Here is a 19,837-nt window from a genome sequence, read left to right on the forward strand (position 1 = left end):
GTGGGAGTGTCATGGTCTGGGGCTGCATGAGTGCTGCTGGCACTGGGGGGCTACAGTTCATTGAGGGAACCATGAATGCCAACATGTATTGTGACATACTGAAGCAGAGCATAATCCCCTCCCTTCAGAGACTGGGCCGCAGGGCAGTATTCCAACATGATAACGACCCCGAACACACCTCCTAGATGACCACTGCCTTTCTAAAGAAGCTGAGGGTAAAGGTGATGGACTGGCCAAGCATGTCTCCAGACCTAAACCCTATTGAGCATCTGTGGGGCATCCTCAACAGAAGGTGGAGGAGTGAAAGGTCTCTAACATCCACCAGCTCAGTGATGTAGTTATGGAGGACTCCAGTGGCAACCTGTGAGGCTCTGGTGAACTCCATGCTTCCAAAGATATAATAAAATATTTACAAAAATGTGAGGGGTGTACTCACTTTTGTGAGATACTATATGTATCACCTTAAAGGCAGATTAAGGGGACGCTGCTCATTTGAAAATGATCTGTTTTGCAAACTTTTTTTCAATGATACATGTGCCACAGGGCAGCAACCGGAACCCCATACCCTTTATCTGCCAAATACCTTGCATATTAGCTTTCAAAATGAGCACTTTTGATTTTTCCAGTTCGAGTCCCATAGGCTTCAATAGGGTTCGTTGTTCGGCTCCGAACTTTTGTGATGTTTGTAACTTCTGGAGCGAACAGGGCAGAGGGTCGTTCATCCCATCTCTAATATACAAAAGTTTTGACATTGTGTGGGATTATATGTCAGCATTACATTAATTTCAGATTTAAACTAAATGGGTTGTTTTACAAGGTAAGGGTTCACATATACTTAAGGAAAAACATAACAAGTAATAGAAAGTATTCAAAAAGATATGGAACAAAAATGGCAAACTCAGTCACACAAAAAGCCCTTTAATTATATTTGGTAGGACAGAGGAAGGCCTGGAGCTGGATGCACAACATAAGTGGAAGGCCAAGGTGACTAGATTTGCAGTTAGACTTGAGTTACCCGTAGGGTTAACAGTGAGTTTTGTTTTAAAAAGTTACAAGGTCCTACCTGACTGGAGAGAGCAGGGGTGGGGCAGGATGGGACCATAGTGGAGTGATAACAGGGAGGTGGTTTGGCCTTGTGGTCAGTTGGAGCTGTGACAGTGGCAGACAAGCTTCTCCCACTTGCCCTCCCTATGTTCTTGGCTGTGTTGGCCATCTTTCCTTTCTTCTATAATAGTCTTTTCCCTTTTCTCACATTCTATGGAGATTCGTGTTTGACGGTATTTGATAATAAGCGCTGCATTTCGATTTGATAAATTTGTTCTTTATTCGCAGGTATTGTCATAACAGCAAGCAGAGGTTTCAGGGTCGCTGAAGTCGGTAGATATTTTTTTAAATTTAAAGTACAATGGGTTAGGACATTTGCATGTATTGGAGTATTTAAGTTAAGGCAGTAGGGTATAAATGATCATTTGGCTGTATCAAGGGTACATTTATACAGTGTCTTGAAAAAGTATTCATATCCATTGAAATTTTCCACATTTTGTCATGTTACAACCAAAAAACGTAAATTTATTTTATTGGGATTTTATGTGACAGACCAACACAAAGTGGCACATAATTGTGAAGTGGAAGGAAAATGATAAATGTTTTTCAATATTTTTTTACAAATAAATACCTGAAAAGTGTGGGGTGCATTTGTATTCAGCCCCCTGAGTCAATACTTTGTAGAACCACCTTTTGCTGCAATTACAGCTGCAAGTCTTTTTGGGTATGTCTCTACAAGCTTTGCACATCTAGAGAGTGACATTTTTGCCCATTCTTCTTTGCAAAATAGCTCAAGCTCTGTCAGATTGGATGGAGAGCGTCTGTGAACAACAATTTTCAAGTCTTGCCACAGTGTCATGGTTATGCAATAGAGTTTTGTCTATCAGCTTACCTGTCTCCATGTGTTCATCTCTAAAGACCAACTGACTCTCACCTGACTGCTTTTATTACATCTCCTCTAGCATGGCTCCACCCCAGCTCCTATCAGAGAACTCTATATTAACCTCTGCAATGCAGGCCAGCCGTGCTGATCAACCTTTGTGTGCTTGGCTTCCTGTTCCTGCCTGTTGTGTGCTCTACGTTTGTTTCTGTTACCGACCTTGGCGTGTTCTCTACTATTCCTGTCTGCTCATGACCCTGACCTTTGGCGTGTCCCCTACTATCCCTGTTTGCCTGTGACCCTGAACCTTGGCGTGAACTCTGTTGTCCTTGTTTGCTTGTGGCCCTGACTTCAGCTTAATCCTCTACTGTCCCTATCCCCCTTTTGCTTCTGTGGGTGTGAGCTGGGGGACCCTGGGGGTCGCGACCTGGTGTCAATTGCAGCCCAGTCCATCCTTACCACTAGAGGCTCTGGTGAACACCTGCTGGCTCTTAGACTCCGCGCCCCAGGGAATCCTACGCTCTAACCCCAGTGGGATCCGTGTTGGTGTTCCAGCGGCCCTGCCGTCCTTACCACCTGGACTCCCATCCGCAGCAGTCAACCGTAGGGTCCACTGCCTTGAGGTGCACACTGATCCCAACGGTGTGCATCTGTCACCTAGCCTCAAGGTGACCTGACACACAGATTCTCAATTGGATTTAAGTCTGAACTTTGACTGGGCCATTCTAATACATGAATATGCTTTGATCTAAACCATTCCACTGTAGCTCTGGCTGTATGTTTAGGGTCCTTGTCCTGCTGGAAGGTGAACCTCTGCCCCAGTCTCAAGTCTTTTGCACACTCTAACAGGTTTTCTTCTAAGATTGCATACATATCAAAAGAGAAGGAGTTTTGTCCCGACCAAGACAGTGGGGAACCAGAGGACCAAATGAGTGACACAGCATACAATGTTGGGATAAATAAAAAAAATATTAAATGTATTGATTAGTTAAAAATTCAATAAACTCCCCAATGGGAGATAATAGTTAAGACACATGAACATGACATATATCCGAAGGCCACTGCATCAAATGGCCACAGGATATGGCAACACACAGCACAGGACAAAAAACAAAAGAACCACAAATAAAACATATAAACAATTGTCCGGACGCCAGATATCTATGTGCCGATATCCATGCCACGACTAATACGTCGTTTGTAAAATGATATCATAAAGAGTATAAACATATGGCATGAACATCTGTGCAGAGGTCCCTGGGGGGGCTCAAGCCTACTGGGTACAGGTGGAAAAGGGGAGAAGGGATGGACTGATGAACAACATAAAGTAATTGCTGGCTGAAGATAGAGAAAATCCACAAAATATTGATATGGATATATAGTAAGAGAACAATGTTCACTGATGAATAATGATTATTTGCACATGGAAGGAGTTGCTGGTATGTTGGTGGTGTAGACATGAAGTCCTAAGCCAGCTCTGATAAAGGGCTGTGTGGTATCTGTCATGGTTATGCAATAGTGTTGTCTATCAGCTTACCTGTTTCCATGTGTTCATCTCTAAAGACCAGCTGACTCTCACCTGACTGCTTTTATTAACTCTCCTTTAGCACAGCTCCACCCCAGCTCCTATCAGAGAACTCTATATTAACCTCTGCACTGCAGGCCAGCCCTGCTGATCAACCTTTGTGTGTTTGGCTTCCTGTTCCTGCCTGCCGTGTGCTCTACGTTTGTTTCTGTTACCGACCTTGGCGTGTTCTCTACTATTCCTGTCTGCTCGTGACCCTGACCTCTGGCGTGTCCCCGACTATCCCTGTTTGCCTGTGACCCTGAACCTTGGCGTGAACTCTGTTGTCCTTGTCTGCTTGTGGCCCTGACCTTGGCTTATTCCTTTACTATCCCTATCCTCCTGTTGCCTACTGTGGGTGTGAGCTGGGGGACCCTGGGGGTCGCGACCTGGAGCCAGTTGCAGCCCAGTCCATCCTCACCTCTAGAGGCTCTGGTGAACATCTGCTGGCTCTTAGACTCTTAGACTCTTAGACTCCGCGCCCCAGGGAATCCTATGCTCTAACCCCAGTGGGATCAGTGTTGGTATCCCAGCGGCCCTGCCTTCCTTACCACCCGGACTCCCATCCACAGCAGTCAGCCGTAGGATCCACTGCCTCGTGGTGCACTCCTGATCCCAACGGTGTGCATCTGTCACCCAACCTCTAAGTGACCTGACAGTATCCTACACATGTGCAATTATGACTATACCACGAGGGTAACCAGAGGAGTGAATCCGATACAACCAAGAGTCACACTGTAATTAAAGTCCTAAAGCAGTCTATATTAGAACTGCATCTCCGTTCATCCATCAGAATGACAAGAGCTGACTTGCAGTCCTTATACAATGTAAAGTATACAAAGATCTGGGTAATCAGCCCTCCTGCTTCACCATACTCAGTGTGATATATCAAGCAGTGTTAAGTATAGGAGCCAGCCATACAGTACCCTCCTAAAACAAAATTCTTCACGGTAAGACGGCTTTGGATAGTGACCTCATGTGCTTTGTCCACAAATCCTCCAGCTGTCCCTCGGTATGGGCGCTGAACAACGCATACATCTCCTCCAAATTCAAACTACTTAGCACTCTTTGTGCTGTGCAGCAGCCATCCAGCCCCCCTGGCTCTCCGCAGGCTCACTTCCGGGACATGATGGAAAGGAAAGGTGTCACGTGACACTGGTGACGTCAACATGTTTTGCAAAATTAATCACGTAGCTTCGTCTGGACTCCTAAGATTTCCCTGTATTTGGCTCCATCCATCTTCCCATCAACTTTGACCAGCTTCCCTGTCCCTGCTGAAGAAGAGCATCCCACAACATGATGCTACCACCACCATGTTTCACGGTGGGAATGGTGTGTTCAGGGTGATGTGCAGTGCTAGTTTTCTGCCACACATAGCATTTTGCTTTTAGGACAAAAAGTTCAATTTGTGTCTCATCTAACCAGAGCACCTTCTTCCACGTGTTTGCTGTTTCCCCCACATGGCTTCTCGCAAACTGCAAATGAGACTTCTTATGGCTTTCCTTCAACAATGGCTTTCTTCTTGCCACTCTTCCATAAAGGCCAGATTTGTGGAGTGCACGACTAATAGTTGTCCTATGGACAGATTCTCCCACCTGATCTGTGGATCTCTGCAGCTCCTCCAGAATTACCATGGGCCTCATGGCTGCTTCTCTGATTAATGCTCTCCTTGCCCAGTCTGTCAGTTTAGGTGGATGGCCATGTCTTGGTAGGTTTGCAGTTATGCCATACTCTTTCCATTTTCGGATGATGGATTGAACAGTGCTCTGTGAGATGTTCAAAGCATGGGATATTTTTTTTAAAACCTAACCCTGCTTTAAACTACTCAACAAGTTTATCCCTGACCAGTCTGGTGTGTTCCTCAGCCTTCATGATGCTGTTTGTTTACTAAAGTTCTCTAACAAACCTCTGAGGGCTTCACAGAACAGCTGTTTTTATACTGAGATTAAATTACACACAGGTGAACTCTATTTACTAATTAAGTGACTTCTGAAGGCAATTGGTTTCACTAGATTTTAGTTAGGGTATCAAAGAAAAGGGGGCTGAATACAAATGCATGACATACTTTTCAGATATTTCTTTGTAAAAAAAATTGAAAACCATTTATCATTTTCACTTCCACTTCACAATTATGTGCCACTTTGTGTTGGTCTATCACATAAAATCCCAATAAAATACATTTACGGTATGTTTTTGGTTGTAACATGACAAAATGTGAATACTTTTTCAAGGCACTGTAGTTAAATTGTCATCAAGTCGGTGTAGTTGTGGATGAGGGCCGTGAAGTGGAATTATGGCAAATGCAGCCAATCAGTAAAATATAGGTGCCTTCAAAGATCCGAGACCTATAAGGAGGTCAGTTATTGATAGGGTTGCTGTTATATTTTGATAATGCAAAATGTATTTGGTTAAAGAAAAATTTGTATATTGCTACTTAATAAATGGCTGCTATGTATGGCCTTTCAACCCTAAAAGAATGCTTCCAGTTGCCTGGTTATTGGGAAGGTTGTAATTTTGTTGGGTGTCATGACAGCCGTAATACATTGCAATACTTCAGTCCTAAAATCATGGGCACTACAATACAGCACATAATAAAAAATAAACACTGCTTATATTGCTACTTCCTGCAAAATAAATAAAAGTGAATGTATGGCTTTTATACTTGTTGTTGCTAAAATATATCAGCAGAATTTGCTTGGGGCTCCAAGCACATTGGACTTCGTTTAGGTGTGGGTGGACGGCACTCTGCGTTCTGGGAATTCATGCCTGTGCACACACTGCCCTAAACACAAGTACTGATAGGTGCACCGTCCAGCCACAGCATATGTCGGCCTCTCATATAGTTTCACAGTGGGGCTAGACGGTGCACTTGTGGCTTTCACCCGCATCTAAAGGCCAGAGCCCCATAAACCAGGGCTAAATGTTCAGCGAGCATAGGGCCTTACTGTTAATATGTACTTACAAAGAAATACTAAAAGCAACTGCAAATGCCATACATGCATCTTTCTATACAAGCAATAATTTAAAGCTGGAGTTATGGCCAAAAGCTATTTTAGTACATTTACACAGTAAAAAGAAAGTATCTGTAATGAAGTATGCCCCATCTCTGGCTACTGAAGCATTTGTTAAATCTCTTACTTTTCAGCCCACAGTCTCCTGTCAGTGCTGAGTGTCCAGAGCTGAGACTTGTAGTTCTATCTGCAGTACACTGGTCACAGTGGACCATTCGCTCGGCACCTCATCCAATCAGAAAAAGCCTTAAATTCTTTTCACAGAATATAAGGCATTCTGTGTTTGGAGGAAGAGATTCATTCATTAGCACCTCCTCCATTTTTCTGTGGACAGGCCACCTATGATCCTTCATAAAATATAAAACAATGAAAGTCCATGCAACAATCTGTAACCATTTTTAAAATAAATTTCCAGATATTTCTGTGTTAGCTGCAACACAAAGTCCCCATTATTAAGACATGTAGCTGGTCAGACAACAGTTTTACATTTTCCCATTGACAGAAGATCTTTCCACAATAGTTCACAGGAGATTTTTTTTTTTTATCAAACTCTTGCTTATACGTTATAGTTTAAAGTAGAAATTAAGGCAAAACTTTGTAAAAAAAATATATATATATATATCATTTTCTCCCATGAGAGTTTTCAAGGCAAAAAGAATAGTATCATAAAAAAAAACAGTACATACTTTATTCAAACCACAAAAGTCTTTTAAAACCATTCTTTCATAAAATATTTATATTCTGGCATCTTGATACAAAATGCAGGTGATATAGAGTCATTACAACACCTAATTACCCTCTGTCAGGGTTAAACAGATATAAATATCAAGTTGAAACTTATTGGTCAAAGTATCCCCTGCCAGGGGAACACAACGCATTTCAATTTGTTCCATGTGAATCTTTTTCAAGGGCAGGGGTATTGAAATCAAGTATACATGTCACCAATACATAAAAGTGAGAACCATTAAAAAGCAATACCGGCTCCTCAGACCTCCAGATCCCCCAGAGGGAGCTCATAGGGAAGACACCTGAACACACTATTATTTGTAAGGTTTTTTATTTTGGATATAGTAGAGGAGGGTTAAAACTCCTGTCAGGTTTTTTGCCATCTGTGTCCCATTTCCCTTCAATTTCTGTCCCATAGCCAAAACAGGAAGTGAGAGGAAATCCCTCCAAAGTGTTTGAATCCCTGGTAGTCACCAGATCTAGTGTCACTATTTGAAGATCTCTTGTCTATTCCTGTTATAGTGACAACCCACGTTTTGGGATTTTTGGAATAAATGGGGCACAGACCGCAGTATAAACAGGACAGATGTTCTAATCCTTCTCCACTCTATCCTTCGCTAAAATGTTTTGCCTTTAGTAATACTTTAAGACAAATTAGTCCTATAATGTATGACTTGCCGAGGGTCATCCCTTGAAAAACTTTAGACCTGCCATACAATTGCTTTAAGGACTGTTTTCTAAAATCATGCTAGTGATTAGAACTTTGCAGAGTTGAGAATAGCTCTGAGCAAGTCAGACTTGTCTAGATTTGCCTAAAAATGCCACAAACAATTTCAACTTAATTCAGTATACAAATACGCATAATACAACTTACTGTTTTTACTGCTGCTAGTAACAATAATAATAATCATAATGATAAAAATAATAAAATGCCCTTACGTCTTCTGAAATTCAATGTAGATTGTTTTCAGTTCTTCTTTGTTGGTAATATTCAGTCTGTCTGTTTTTTCCAGATGTTGTAGAAATTTATTTCCAGATTGAACACCTGCTTTCAGACTTTTTCGTGGCATTTTTCTTCTTTGCAGTTGGTATCCTCCAGTGTAGTGGAGAAATTGTAGATAGTCTATGTCCCTGAGAATCAATGGAAAAAGAGAGGCTGCAGTTTATATATACAAAGCAGGTGTGGCTTAGAGAGAAAGGAGACTGGAAAGGGTGACGCTTGTGAAAGTGAAATGAAAGTGAAACTTTGTGTAGCAGAGTCAGCTGAGTCACACAACATTTGACATAAAAAGCTCCCATGTCCGTGAGCTGTGGGCTTGAGTTGATGGCACCAGTTTAAATGAGAGATTCTGGAGAATAAAGTTGTGGCAATTTAAATTTTTTATGTCGCACCATATTTGCGCAGCTATTTATTGAACGTATATTTTCAGAAAAAATACACTAAAATAAATTTTAGTGGAAACAATCACGATATTTGTATATAATTTTTATGTCAAATAAATAGATGCTAAACATATCAGGTCTTAAAAATGAAATTGTGAAAAACTATGGTACCCAAAATTTACAGGTTATCATTTTAGAGTTAACCGTGAATAAGAGCCCTATAATTATTGATCTCACTCCAACGGTTGCCAGGGTACTTCACATGTCTGGTGCAATTTATATTTGCATACACATGTCTGTCCTACTATGTGTATTTACGTTGGGGTGTGTACGGGGTGATGCGTGTGCTTACACATTTTCTTCTTCTTATTTTTATTTATTTCATTACAATTTTTGTTAACACTTTTTAAAAATTGTGCATGCTTTAATTTTTTGATATCACAAGGGACTACCAATCACCTGAGCTAACCAGAGCCCTGTAAAAGTGATCGAATAGCTCTAGTTATTGCCCAGATCACTTTGACCTGAAAGACCTTCGCTGACAATTTTCAGTTTTCAGCGCAGTCACACTTTGAATGACAATTGCGTGGTCATGCAACACTGTACATATAGGACATTTTTAGCATTTTTTTTTCCACACAGATAGAGCTTTCTTTTGGTGGTATTAGATCACCACTGAGTTTTTTTATTTTTTACAAAATAAACAAAATAGACAGAATTTTTTTAAAACACGTTTTTCTTTGTTATAAAATTTTGCAAATATTCTTGCTTCATAAATTTAGGCTAAATTGTTTTCTGCTAAATTTCTTTGGTGAAAATAACCCAAATCAGTGTTTGTTATTTAGTCTGTAAGAAAGTTATAGAGTCCACAAACTTTTATATATACTGTATCTGAAAATTGATCGGTCCTGATGTACTGATGGCCTATCTCTGCCTGAAAATGACAGGACAGTACAGATATCCCCCACATGACCCCTTTTTGGAGAGTCCAAGATATTTAGTAAGAGGAATGGAGAGTTTTTTGAAGTTGTAATTTTTTTCACAATTTTTTTTTAAAATACTATCACCAGTGCAGTACAGCATCATCATATAACTAGTGTGGCAGTGATCAGAGACACTGACTGGTGACAGTATGTAAAAAAATATAAAAATAAATAATAATAATCTTTTTTTTCAATTTGTTTTATTTTTTTAATTTTTTATTACATTTGTTTTCTTTTTTCATGATTTTTTTAACACAATGTGACCAGAGCAATACAGTGTTACCATAGTAATACTGTACTACTCTGGAGAAGTGATCAGGATTCTTTTTTTTACACATTCTGATTGCTTATACCAGTGAATTTCACTGTTATAAGCAAGCATTTTTACTGAAAGAAATTGATTCATTCCATGTTTAATATTGTGGTTAGCTGTGATTGGCCACACCTAATTACTTGGTACAGATGGGCTGGGATTGGCCCTGTCTGTACCACGTGATTACTGTAACCAATCACAGAGATCAACACTGTTGTACACAATTAACTTTTTTCTGGTTATGACAAAAAAATAGGGTAAGGTTAGAACCCCCATCTGGTTTTTACTGCTATTTGAGGACCGCTAGAGAGCTTTTTTCCTTTCCTAATCAGACAGGTTTCACAAGACAAGAAATGAGGAAAAATCTGCAACAGAAACAGAAAGCAACAAAAATCTAAAAAGGGTTCTAACCTTTCCCTACTCTAAGAAAAACATTTAATTTCTTTCTTTGCTGCCATTGGGGAATTCCTTTTTAGCAGCATGGCTAATCAGCCAAACGCTTAGACAGAGGGTAGCCACACCTTGCACCTTATACTCTCTATAACATTTCATAACAACATAGTATGTTAGTATAGTATAACAACAGAGTATAGCTGAGAATCAATACTTTAGTAAAATAGTTGAACAAAAACAGCTACTTGTGATTATTCTCATAGAATAGGGTGACCAGACGTCCCTGGTCTCTGGGGACTGTCCCCGGACTGAGTACACTGTCCCTGGAGCCGCAGAGCAGGCAGTGGCGGCGCTAGGCGCAGGGCCGATCCTGGGTGGGTGCTGAGGCAGAGGGGCGGAGCGCCGAAGCCAGTGGCATACCAACGGGGCAGTCTGCCCCAGGTGCCACACACTGTGGGTGTCAGGCCGGCGTTGCCTGTCATGACAGCTTTAAATTGAATCGCTGGCCATCTCCTGGTTTGGCTCCTTTGATAGACAGCACACTTGTCCAATGCCAGGACATGTGCTGTCTATCATAGGTAGGAGTAGATCCAGAAGACGGAACGTGTGTGACGGCGGATGCCCAGCGATTCAAATTGAAGCTGTCACAGCTGGCGATACCGGCCTGTGTGATGATCCGACTGGCTCTCCTCTTCCTCTCTTCTCTCTGATCCCCTGCACTGGTGAGGCTGCATAAATGGGCACTGGTGAGGCTGCATTGCTGGGCACTGGTGAGGCTGCATTGCTGGGCTCTGGTGAGTCTGCATTGATGGGCATTAGTGAGGCTGCATTGATGGGCACTGGTGAGGCTGCATAGATGGGCACTGGTGAGGCTGCATAGATGGGCACTGGTGAGGCTGCATAGATGGGCACTGGTGAGGCTGCATTGATGGGTACTGGTGAGGCTGCATAGATGGGCACTGGTGAGGCTGCTTTGCTGGGCACTTGTCAGGCTGCATTGATGGGCACTGGTGAGGCTGCATAAATGGGCACTGGTGAGGCTGCATAGATGGGCACTGGTGGGGTTGTATTGATGGGCACTGGTAAGGTTGCATAGATGGGCACTGGTGAGGCTGCATTGCTGGGCACTGGTGAGGCTGCATTGCTGGGCTCTGGTGAGTCTGCATTGATGGGCACTGGTGAGGCTGCGTTGATGGGCACTGGTGAGGCTGCATAGATGGGCACTAGTGAGGCTGCATAGATAGGCACTGGTGAGGCTGCTTTGCTGGACACTTGTCAGGCTGCATTGCTGGGCACTGGTGAGGCTGCATAGATGGGCACTGGTGGGGCTGCATTGATGGGCACTGGTGAGGCTACATAGATGGGCACTGGTGAGGCTACATAGATGGGCACTGGTGAGGCTGCTTTGCTGGGCACTGGTCAGGCTGCAATGATGGGCACTGGTGAGGCTGCATAGATGGGCACTGGTGAGGCTGCATAGATGGGCACTGGTGAGGCTGCATAGATGGGCACTGGTGATGCTGCATTCATGGGAACTGGTGAGGCTGCATTGCTGGGCACTGGTCAGGCTGCATTCATGGGAACTGGTGAGGCTGCACAGCTGGACACAGCTGAGCCCTGCATGCTTTATGTAGCGCACTGCTGAGCCCTGCATTCTTTATGTAGTGCACTGCTGATCTTTGCATTCTTTATGTAGCATAGGCGCCTACAGGGAGACCCTGACACCTAATGCACGGTGCGGCCCGCTCCTCGCTAAAAGCCAAATAAGAAAGGAGAAGAGCAGGAACTGAATAAAACAGGGCGTGCGTGACAGCGGTTCAGCTCCTGCTCATGACGGCTACTCTTTACTGGTGACCGGGACTTACTGGACATCATTCGTTTGGGCATCTTGGGAGACTATCCCCCATGCTCTATCGACGCACTGCTATACGGCATGTGCATCCTACGGATCTGGTAAGGGTACCCAACTTTTTTCATTTGAAGATTTATGTGCCTTGTCATCTGTGGTCACCTTTTCATTTGAGTGTCTACTCACCTCTCATGGTTTATGGTACCCCACTCTTGGAGAAGACTTCCACTCACCTTTCATATCACGGACTTTGGTCCCTTGCTGTCCCATATTTCACCATTGACTATTCCAATTTAATTTAGCAGGCCATATTACTTGTTTACTTTAGGTTTGCTTTTTATTTGCATTTATTCACAGGTGTATTTATAATAATATTCACTTATGTTTTATGTTTTAGCGCTGCACTTAATTATTTATATTCTGAATTGACTTGGTTTGTCTGTGTGCTAGCTGCTTTCGTCACATTTTGTTTCTGTTTTTGTTTCTTTTGAGTTAGCGCAGCATTTTCTATATCTTTGTTGGCTCAAACTTGTCTTGCATACACACGGTCACACAAATCTCGTCGGAAATTCCGAACGTCAAGAACACGGTGACGTACAACACGTACGACGAGCCAAGAAAAATGAAGTTCAATAGCCAGTGCGGCTCTTCTGCTTGATTCCGAGCATGCAAGGAATTTTGTGCGTTGGAATTGTGTACACACGATCGGAATTTCAGACAACAGATTTTGTTGTCGGAAAATTTGAGATCCAGATCTCAAATTTCGTTTGTCGGAAAATGTCCGTTGGAGCCTACACACGGTCAGAATTTCTGACAACAAGCTCCCGTTGAACGTTTCCCATCGGAAAATCCGACCGTGTGTAGGCGGCATAACAGGGAAATGGTAGATCTTTGGCTTCATAAAGTTGCTTCCACAGAAAGTTCCCTTCACTCAATCAAACTAACAATTTCCTTATGAAACAATTGTTGTTAGTATCCAAGGTATCGACATACAGGCTACTTTCACAACAATCTTCGTGCTATACTTAAAAAGCAATGACAGCAAATGTAGATAGAAGTTCAGTGTTTGTAAAAGGTTTACAGGCGGTTTTCCGCTGAATAGTTACTTACTGTTCAACGTCTCCTCGAGTGCTTCAGCTTGTCCAAATGACTGATATTTATTTCAGTTAGTTGAATACGGGAATGTAGGTCAGTCAGGAAAAGTATTCACGGATATTTATGCTGTAAGTAGCACTATTAGCGCGGGTTTCTTTTTCCAATGCTGGTGTATTTCTTTTTTTCTTTGTTTTGTCCACCAATCAGTGCACAAAGTCAGGGATTTTGTAGGATTGAAGTTAGGGGTATGATTAACTAATTATACCAAGTGAGTGCTAATGATTATAAATGTCATATGTAGGTTGAAAGGCTTAAAACTGGGTGAGGAACAGCCAGGCTCTGCTACTAAGGTGAGGTTGTGGAAGACAGTTTTAATGTCACAGGTCACACACCATGACCTGTAACAAGACACAGGTTACTGGATCAACAAGGTATTTCCCAGGCAAAGATTTCAAAGCAGATTGGGGTTTCAAGATCTTCTGTTCAAGCTATTTTGAAGAAGCACAAAGGAATGGGCAACATTGAGGACCATAGACGCAGTGGTCAGTCATGGAAAATTATTGCAGCAGGTGAAAGACACACCATGTTTAGTTCCCTTTGACATCAGAAGATGTCCAGCAGTGCCAACAGCACAGAACTGGCATAAATCACTGGAACCCAGGTTCACCCATCTACTGTCTGCAGAAGTCTGCCCAGAAGGGGTCTTTATGGAAGAACTGCAGCCAAAAAGCCATACCTCCGACATGGAAACAAAGCTAAGCCACTCAACTATGCATGAAAACATATAAAATGGGGTGCAGAAAAATGGCAGCAAGTGCTCTGGACTAATGGTTCAAAATTTGAAATATTTGGCTGTAGCAGGAGGCAGTTTGTTTTAAGAAGGGCAAGAGAGCGGTACAATGATGAGTATCTGCAGCATGGTGGAGGTTCCTTGCAAGTTTGGGGCTGCTTTTCTGCAAATTGAGTTGGAGATTTGGTCAAGAACAGTGGTGTCCTCAGTGATGCAAAATACCGGCAGATGGTTATCCATCATTCCATACCTTGATGGAGGAGTGTGATTGGCTCCAAATTTATTCTGCAGCAGGACAATGACCCCCAAACCGTACAGCCAATATAATTTATTAAGAATTGATGCTGTTTTAAATGCAAAGTGTGGTCACACCAATTATTGATTTGATTTGGATTCCTCTTCTGTTATTTTCCAGTTTGTTAATTGATAAAAATAAACTATTAACACTTGTAATTCTGAAAGCATTCCTTATTGACAGCATTGTTTCACACCTGCCTAAAATTTTGCACAGTAGTGTATATATACCGTAGTTGTTACCTGTCAAATTTAGTTGTACCTGCCAAATGATTATGTATTCTTATTCATCCATTCATGATATTTACAAACCTGGTTACACAGCACAGTCAGGTAGATGACACCACTTACAGTTAGGGCCTCTGTACACCTATGCATTTTACCCTTGTATTTGCCACCAAAAGGCATGTCAAAGAGAGCCGCCATGCATTTTAACCCTTTTCCGCCACATTCCCTTTAAAAAGTTCTGAATGCTGGGGGGAGGATCAGCTGATCACATGACTACTGTGAATGTCACAGTGGTCACATGATGGGATGCAGGTCCCACTGGCTTCTGATTATTAGAGGGACCAAGAGCTGTCTTTCACACCTTGGTCTCTCTGCTGGGAGTGCGCTCTCAGTACACAAACATTGGCCGTCCAGTGAGGCATATGTGCAGTATGTGGGCATGAAAGCCCACCCTCTTGCTGCACATATGTGTTATGCAGTTTTAAAGTTGTTAACAAGTTTTGCAAAGAATTTGTATTTCAGGTCAAAAAATGTCATATGACATGTCAGCAAATCTTGAAGCACTTTAATGGGCAATGTGTGTTGAAGAGCATTTCAGTGCATGTACAGTCAGGTCCATAAATATACTGGGACCTAGACACAATTCTAATCTTTTTGGCTCTATACACCACCACATTGGATTTGAAATGAAACAAACAAGATGTGCTTTAACTGCAGACTTTCAGCTTTAATTTGAGGGTATTTACATCCAAATCAGGTGAACGGTGTAGGAATTACAACAGTTTGTATGTGTGCCTCCCACTTTTTAAGGGACCAAAAATAAAGGGACAGATTAACAATCATCCATCTAAGTTTCACTTTTTAATACTTGGTTGCAAATCCTTTGCACTCAATTACAGCCTGAAGTCTGGAACGCATAGACATCACCAGACGCTGGGTTTTATCCCTGGTGATGCTCTGCCAGGCCTCTACTGCAACTGCCTTCAGTCCCTGCTTGTTCTTGGGGCATTTTCCCTTCAGTTTTGTCTTTAGCAAGTGAAATGCATGCTCAGTCGGATTCAGGTCAGGTGATTGACTTGGCCATTGCATAACATTCCACTTCTTTCCCTTAAACTCTTTGGTTGCTTTTGCAGTACGCTTCGGGTCATTGTCCATCTGCACTGTGAAGCTCCATCCAATGAGTTCTGAAGCATTTTGCTGAATGTGGGCAGATAATATTGCCCCAAACACTTCAGAATTCATCCTGCTGCTTTTGTCAGCAGTCACATCATCAATAAATACAAGAGAACCAGTTCCATTGGCAGCCATACATGCCCACGCCATGACACTACCACCACCATGCTTCACTGATGAGGTGGTATACTTTGTATCATGAGCAGTTCCTTTCCTTCTCCATACTCTTCTCTTCCCATCACTCTGGTACAAGTTGATCTTGGTCTCATCTGTCCATAGGATGATGTGCCAGAACTGTGAAGGCTTTTTTAGATGTTGTTTGGCAAACTCTAATCTGGCCTTCCTGTTTTTTGAGGAGGCTCACCAATGGTTTCTTGTGGTGAACCCTCTGTATTCACTCTGGTGAAGTCTTCTCTTGATTGTTGACTTTGACACACATACACCTACCTCCTGGAGAGTGTTCTTGATCTGGCCAACTGTTATGAAGGGTGTTTTCTTCACCAGGGAAAGAATTCTTCGGTCATCCACCACAGTTGTTTTCCGTGGTCTTCCGGGTCTTTTGGTGTTGCTGAGCTCAATGGGGCGTTCTTTCTTTTTAAGGATGTTCTAAACAGTTGACTTGACCACACCTAATGTTTTTGCTGTCTCTCTGATGGGTTTGTTTTGTTTTTTCAGCCTAATGATGGCTTGCTTCACTGATAGTGACAGCTCTTTGGATCTCATATTGAGAGTTGACAGCAACTCTCAGTTGATTCCAAATGCAAATAGCACACTTGAAATTAACTCTGGACCTTTTATCTGCTCCTTGTAAATGGGATAATGAGGGAATAACACACACCTGGCCATGGAACAGCTGAGCAGCCAATTGTCCCATTACATTTGGTCCTTTAAAAAGTGGGAGGCACATATACAAACTGTTGTAATTCCTACACCGTTCACCTGATTTGGATTTAAATACCCTCAAATTAAAGCTGAAAGACTGCAGTTAAAGCACATCTTGTTCATTTCATTTCAAATTCATTGTGGTGGTGTATAGAGCCAAAAAGATTAGAATTGTGTTGATGTCCCAATATTTATGGACCTCACTGTATAGGCGTGTTTTAATGTGCATCAAGGAAAAAAGCATACATGTAAATTCAGACTTAAAGCTGAAATCTGGGCTAAGCATATATTGTCTAAATACAAGAGGCATGTGTATGCTTACCTGAATATTAATGCCCTCTGTGTATCTCTTCCAGATCTGTGCAAAAATCCAGTATAATACAACTCCCACATGTAGCTTCTGTGCAGGTGTTTCCTGTAATGAAGACTGGTTACTGCAGGGTGACTGGTTTTGAATCTGCCCTCCTGTAGTTTTTTGCAGACATCATATAGTAGCTTATTATAATAAACAAATGAGTTAATACAGGGGTATTATAACACGCAGACCAAGGCTCTGATGAAGAGGAAAACCCTTGAAACGAATTAGCAAAGTATCCATTTCATTTTATCCCTTGTATGGGTATCATTTTATGTCAGTCCATCTAGTGACAACATTGTTGTTAGTTATTTTGAATACGTAGTATCTACCCCTGTATTAACTCATTTGTTTATTATAATAAACTCTTTATTATGATTCATGCATCAGGCCATGCACCTTCCTTTCCTTTTTCTACATAGCATTTCGGACTTACCCTAGTCGGCCTAGGCAGCGGGGTATGCATGATCACTCCACTACCAGGAAATACTACCATCTGTACTAAGGCCCTCCGTACTAGCGCAGGAGAATATCTTTTTTATTTATACCTTTATTATATAGTAGCTGGAGCTGCTGGGTCCTTCCTACATCCCTGCTCTCTGCACAAACTATGTTCAACCCAGTGATGTCACTGCTAATTTAACATGGTAATATCTGAGTTTATAAAGGCACTTGGTGCACACAAAGTGGATAAATATCTGTTGTGGTTACTGAGGAATTCATTTTAACAATAGTTTAGGGCCTGGAGTTCATCTTTGAGGAATACAGTCGTGACCCCTCTCCACTCCCAGCCTTCTCATTATTCTAGGGAAAGAGAAGCAATAGACAGATGAGGTCATGTTTCTGCTCACTCTTCTTATCAGCGTGTTCCTTGTAAACCCATTTGCATGTAGCCTACCTGATAGGCTCCCAGTCATGCTCCTCCCTCTCCAAATCTAAGTGCTTGTTTACGAGGGATTACAAGAAATTGATACCAAGTCAAATTTAGGTACTTACACTAAACCATTTAAAGTGATTGTAAAGTATATATATTTTTTTATTAAAACAAACAGGTTTATACTTATTTACAATGTGCAATGATATTTCACAGAGCCGTCCCTTACCTCCTCTTCTGGGGTCCCTTGTTGGCACTGTCCACTCCTCCTCCTCTACACATAGCAATCTGCTTGCTATGGGGGTACACATGAGGGCTCGCTGCTGAGCCGGGCTGTGTGTGTCCATAGATTGCCCGGCTTGGCCACACCCCCCATTTTCTGCTTACTGGTTTTGACTGACAGCAGCAGGAGCCAATGGCTCCCACTGTTCTCAGTAAAGCCTGTGAGACCAGGAAGAAAGAGAGAGAAGACCTGCAGGCGGGCACATCGCTGTATTGATACAAAAGTCAGGTAAGCAGGGGCGTAACTACCACCATAGCGACCCATGCGGGCGCTATGGGGCCCGCAGTCAAGTGGGGCCCAGTGAGGATAAGAGCACCGCCAGCACAGCCTCCCAGCCAGGGGAAGAGAGAGGAGAGAAAGAGGCGAGCTGTCCGTATCAGCAGAGAGCTGAATTGCCCGATGTAAGAGCTTTCGTTAGAACTTCCAGTGTTCCCGGGGCTCACATCACATAGCTCTACCTCTTGGCCCGGCGCCTTTGATAGACAGAACGCCGATCCAATGCGGGACATGTGACGTCATCAAAGGCGTCGGGCCAATAGGTGGGGCTATGTGACGATGAGCACCGGGGAAGACGGGAAATTCAAATGAAAGCCATTACAGCGGGCAATCCCGCTCTCTGCTGATCCGGGTGGCTTGCCTCTTCCTCTGCATAGGTGAGGCTGTATGGGGCACAGGCAGACCAGGCTGTATGGGGAGCAGGTCACGCTGTATGGGGCACAGGTCACGCTGTATGGGGCACAGGTAGACCAGGCTGTATGGGGCACAGGTCACGCTGTATGGGGCACAGGTCACGCTGTATGGGGCACATGTCACACTGCATGAGGCACAGGTCATGCTGCATTGGGCACAGGTCACGCTGTATGGGGCACAGGTCACGCTGTATTCGGCACAGGTCACGCTGCATGGGGCACAGGTCATGCTGCATGGGGCACAGGTCACGCTGCATGGGGCACAGGTCATGCTGTATTGGGCACAGGTCATGCTGTATTGGGCACAGGTCACGCTGTATTGGGCACAGGTCACGCTGCATTGTGCACAGGTCACGCTGTATGTGGCACAGCTCACGCTGCATTGACACTAGGGCAGCTGGGGGGGGGGGTGTTTGCAGGGGGGGCCCATACAACATTTTGCTATGGGGCCCTGCTATTTCTAGTTACGCCCCTGCAGGTAAGTGTTAGGGGGAGAACACACAGTGGAGGTTTTTTTTACCTTAATGTAGAGAATGCATTAAGGTAAAAAAAAAAAAAAGTTTAAACTTCAGAACCATCTACCGACCGCGATATAGCTGAATGAATGCTAGTTCTGGGACGCCGTCATACGATGGCGTCCTGTGATCATGCCCGCCGTGCGCCTGTGGCAGGTGCAGGTGGCGCGCTCTGTGATAGTAGTGTCTTGTGGACACTGCTGATCACAGATTAAGGTAAAGTGCCAATCAGCGGCTCTTTACCATGTTATCAGATGTGTTCACGGATGTAAACAGAGGACAGTTATCAACACTCCTTTCCTCATGCTGACAGCATGAGGAGAGGAGAGGAGAGGAGAAGAGTACCGATAACCGGCTTCAGGGCTGATGATCAGTGTCCTGATTATCAGTGCTGCCAATCTGTGCCCATCAGTGCTTCTGATCAGTGCCTCCTCATCAGTGCCAACTATCAGTGCAGCCTATCAGTGCCTATTAATACCCTTCAGTGCCGCCCCACCAATGCCGCCTCATCAG

At 43.2% G+C, this 19,837-nt stretch overlaps 1 protein-coding gene across 1 annotated transcript in view; it reads right to left on the reverse strand.

Annotated features, from left to right (window-relative positions):
• LOC141128437 (putative helicase MOV-10) overlaps positions 1-8,421 on the reverse strand; it is a 142,421-nt gene extending 134,000 nt beyond the window's left edge. Inside the window, exon 1 of the mRNA XM_073615723.1 lies at positions 8,165-8,421. Within this exon, the coding sequence (XP_073471824.1) occupies positions 8,165-8,295 (131 nt within the window). The 5' untranslated portion in view covers positions 8,296-8,421. The remainder of the gene's footprint in view (positions 1-8,164) is intronic.
• Positions 8,422-19,837: the final 11,416 nt, after the last annotated feature.

The sequence above is a fragment of the Aquarana catesbeiana genome, linkage group LG02 (assembly GCF_042186555.1).
Source record: "Aquarana catesbeiana isolate 2022-GZ linkage group LG02, ASM4218655v1, whole genome shotgun sequence".
In the NCBI taxonomy this organism is placed as follows: Eukaryota; Metazoa; Chordata; class Amphibia; order Anura; family Ranidae; genus Aquarana; species Aquarana catesbeiana.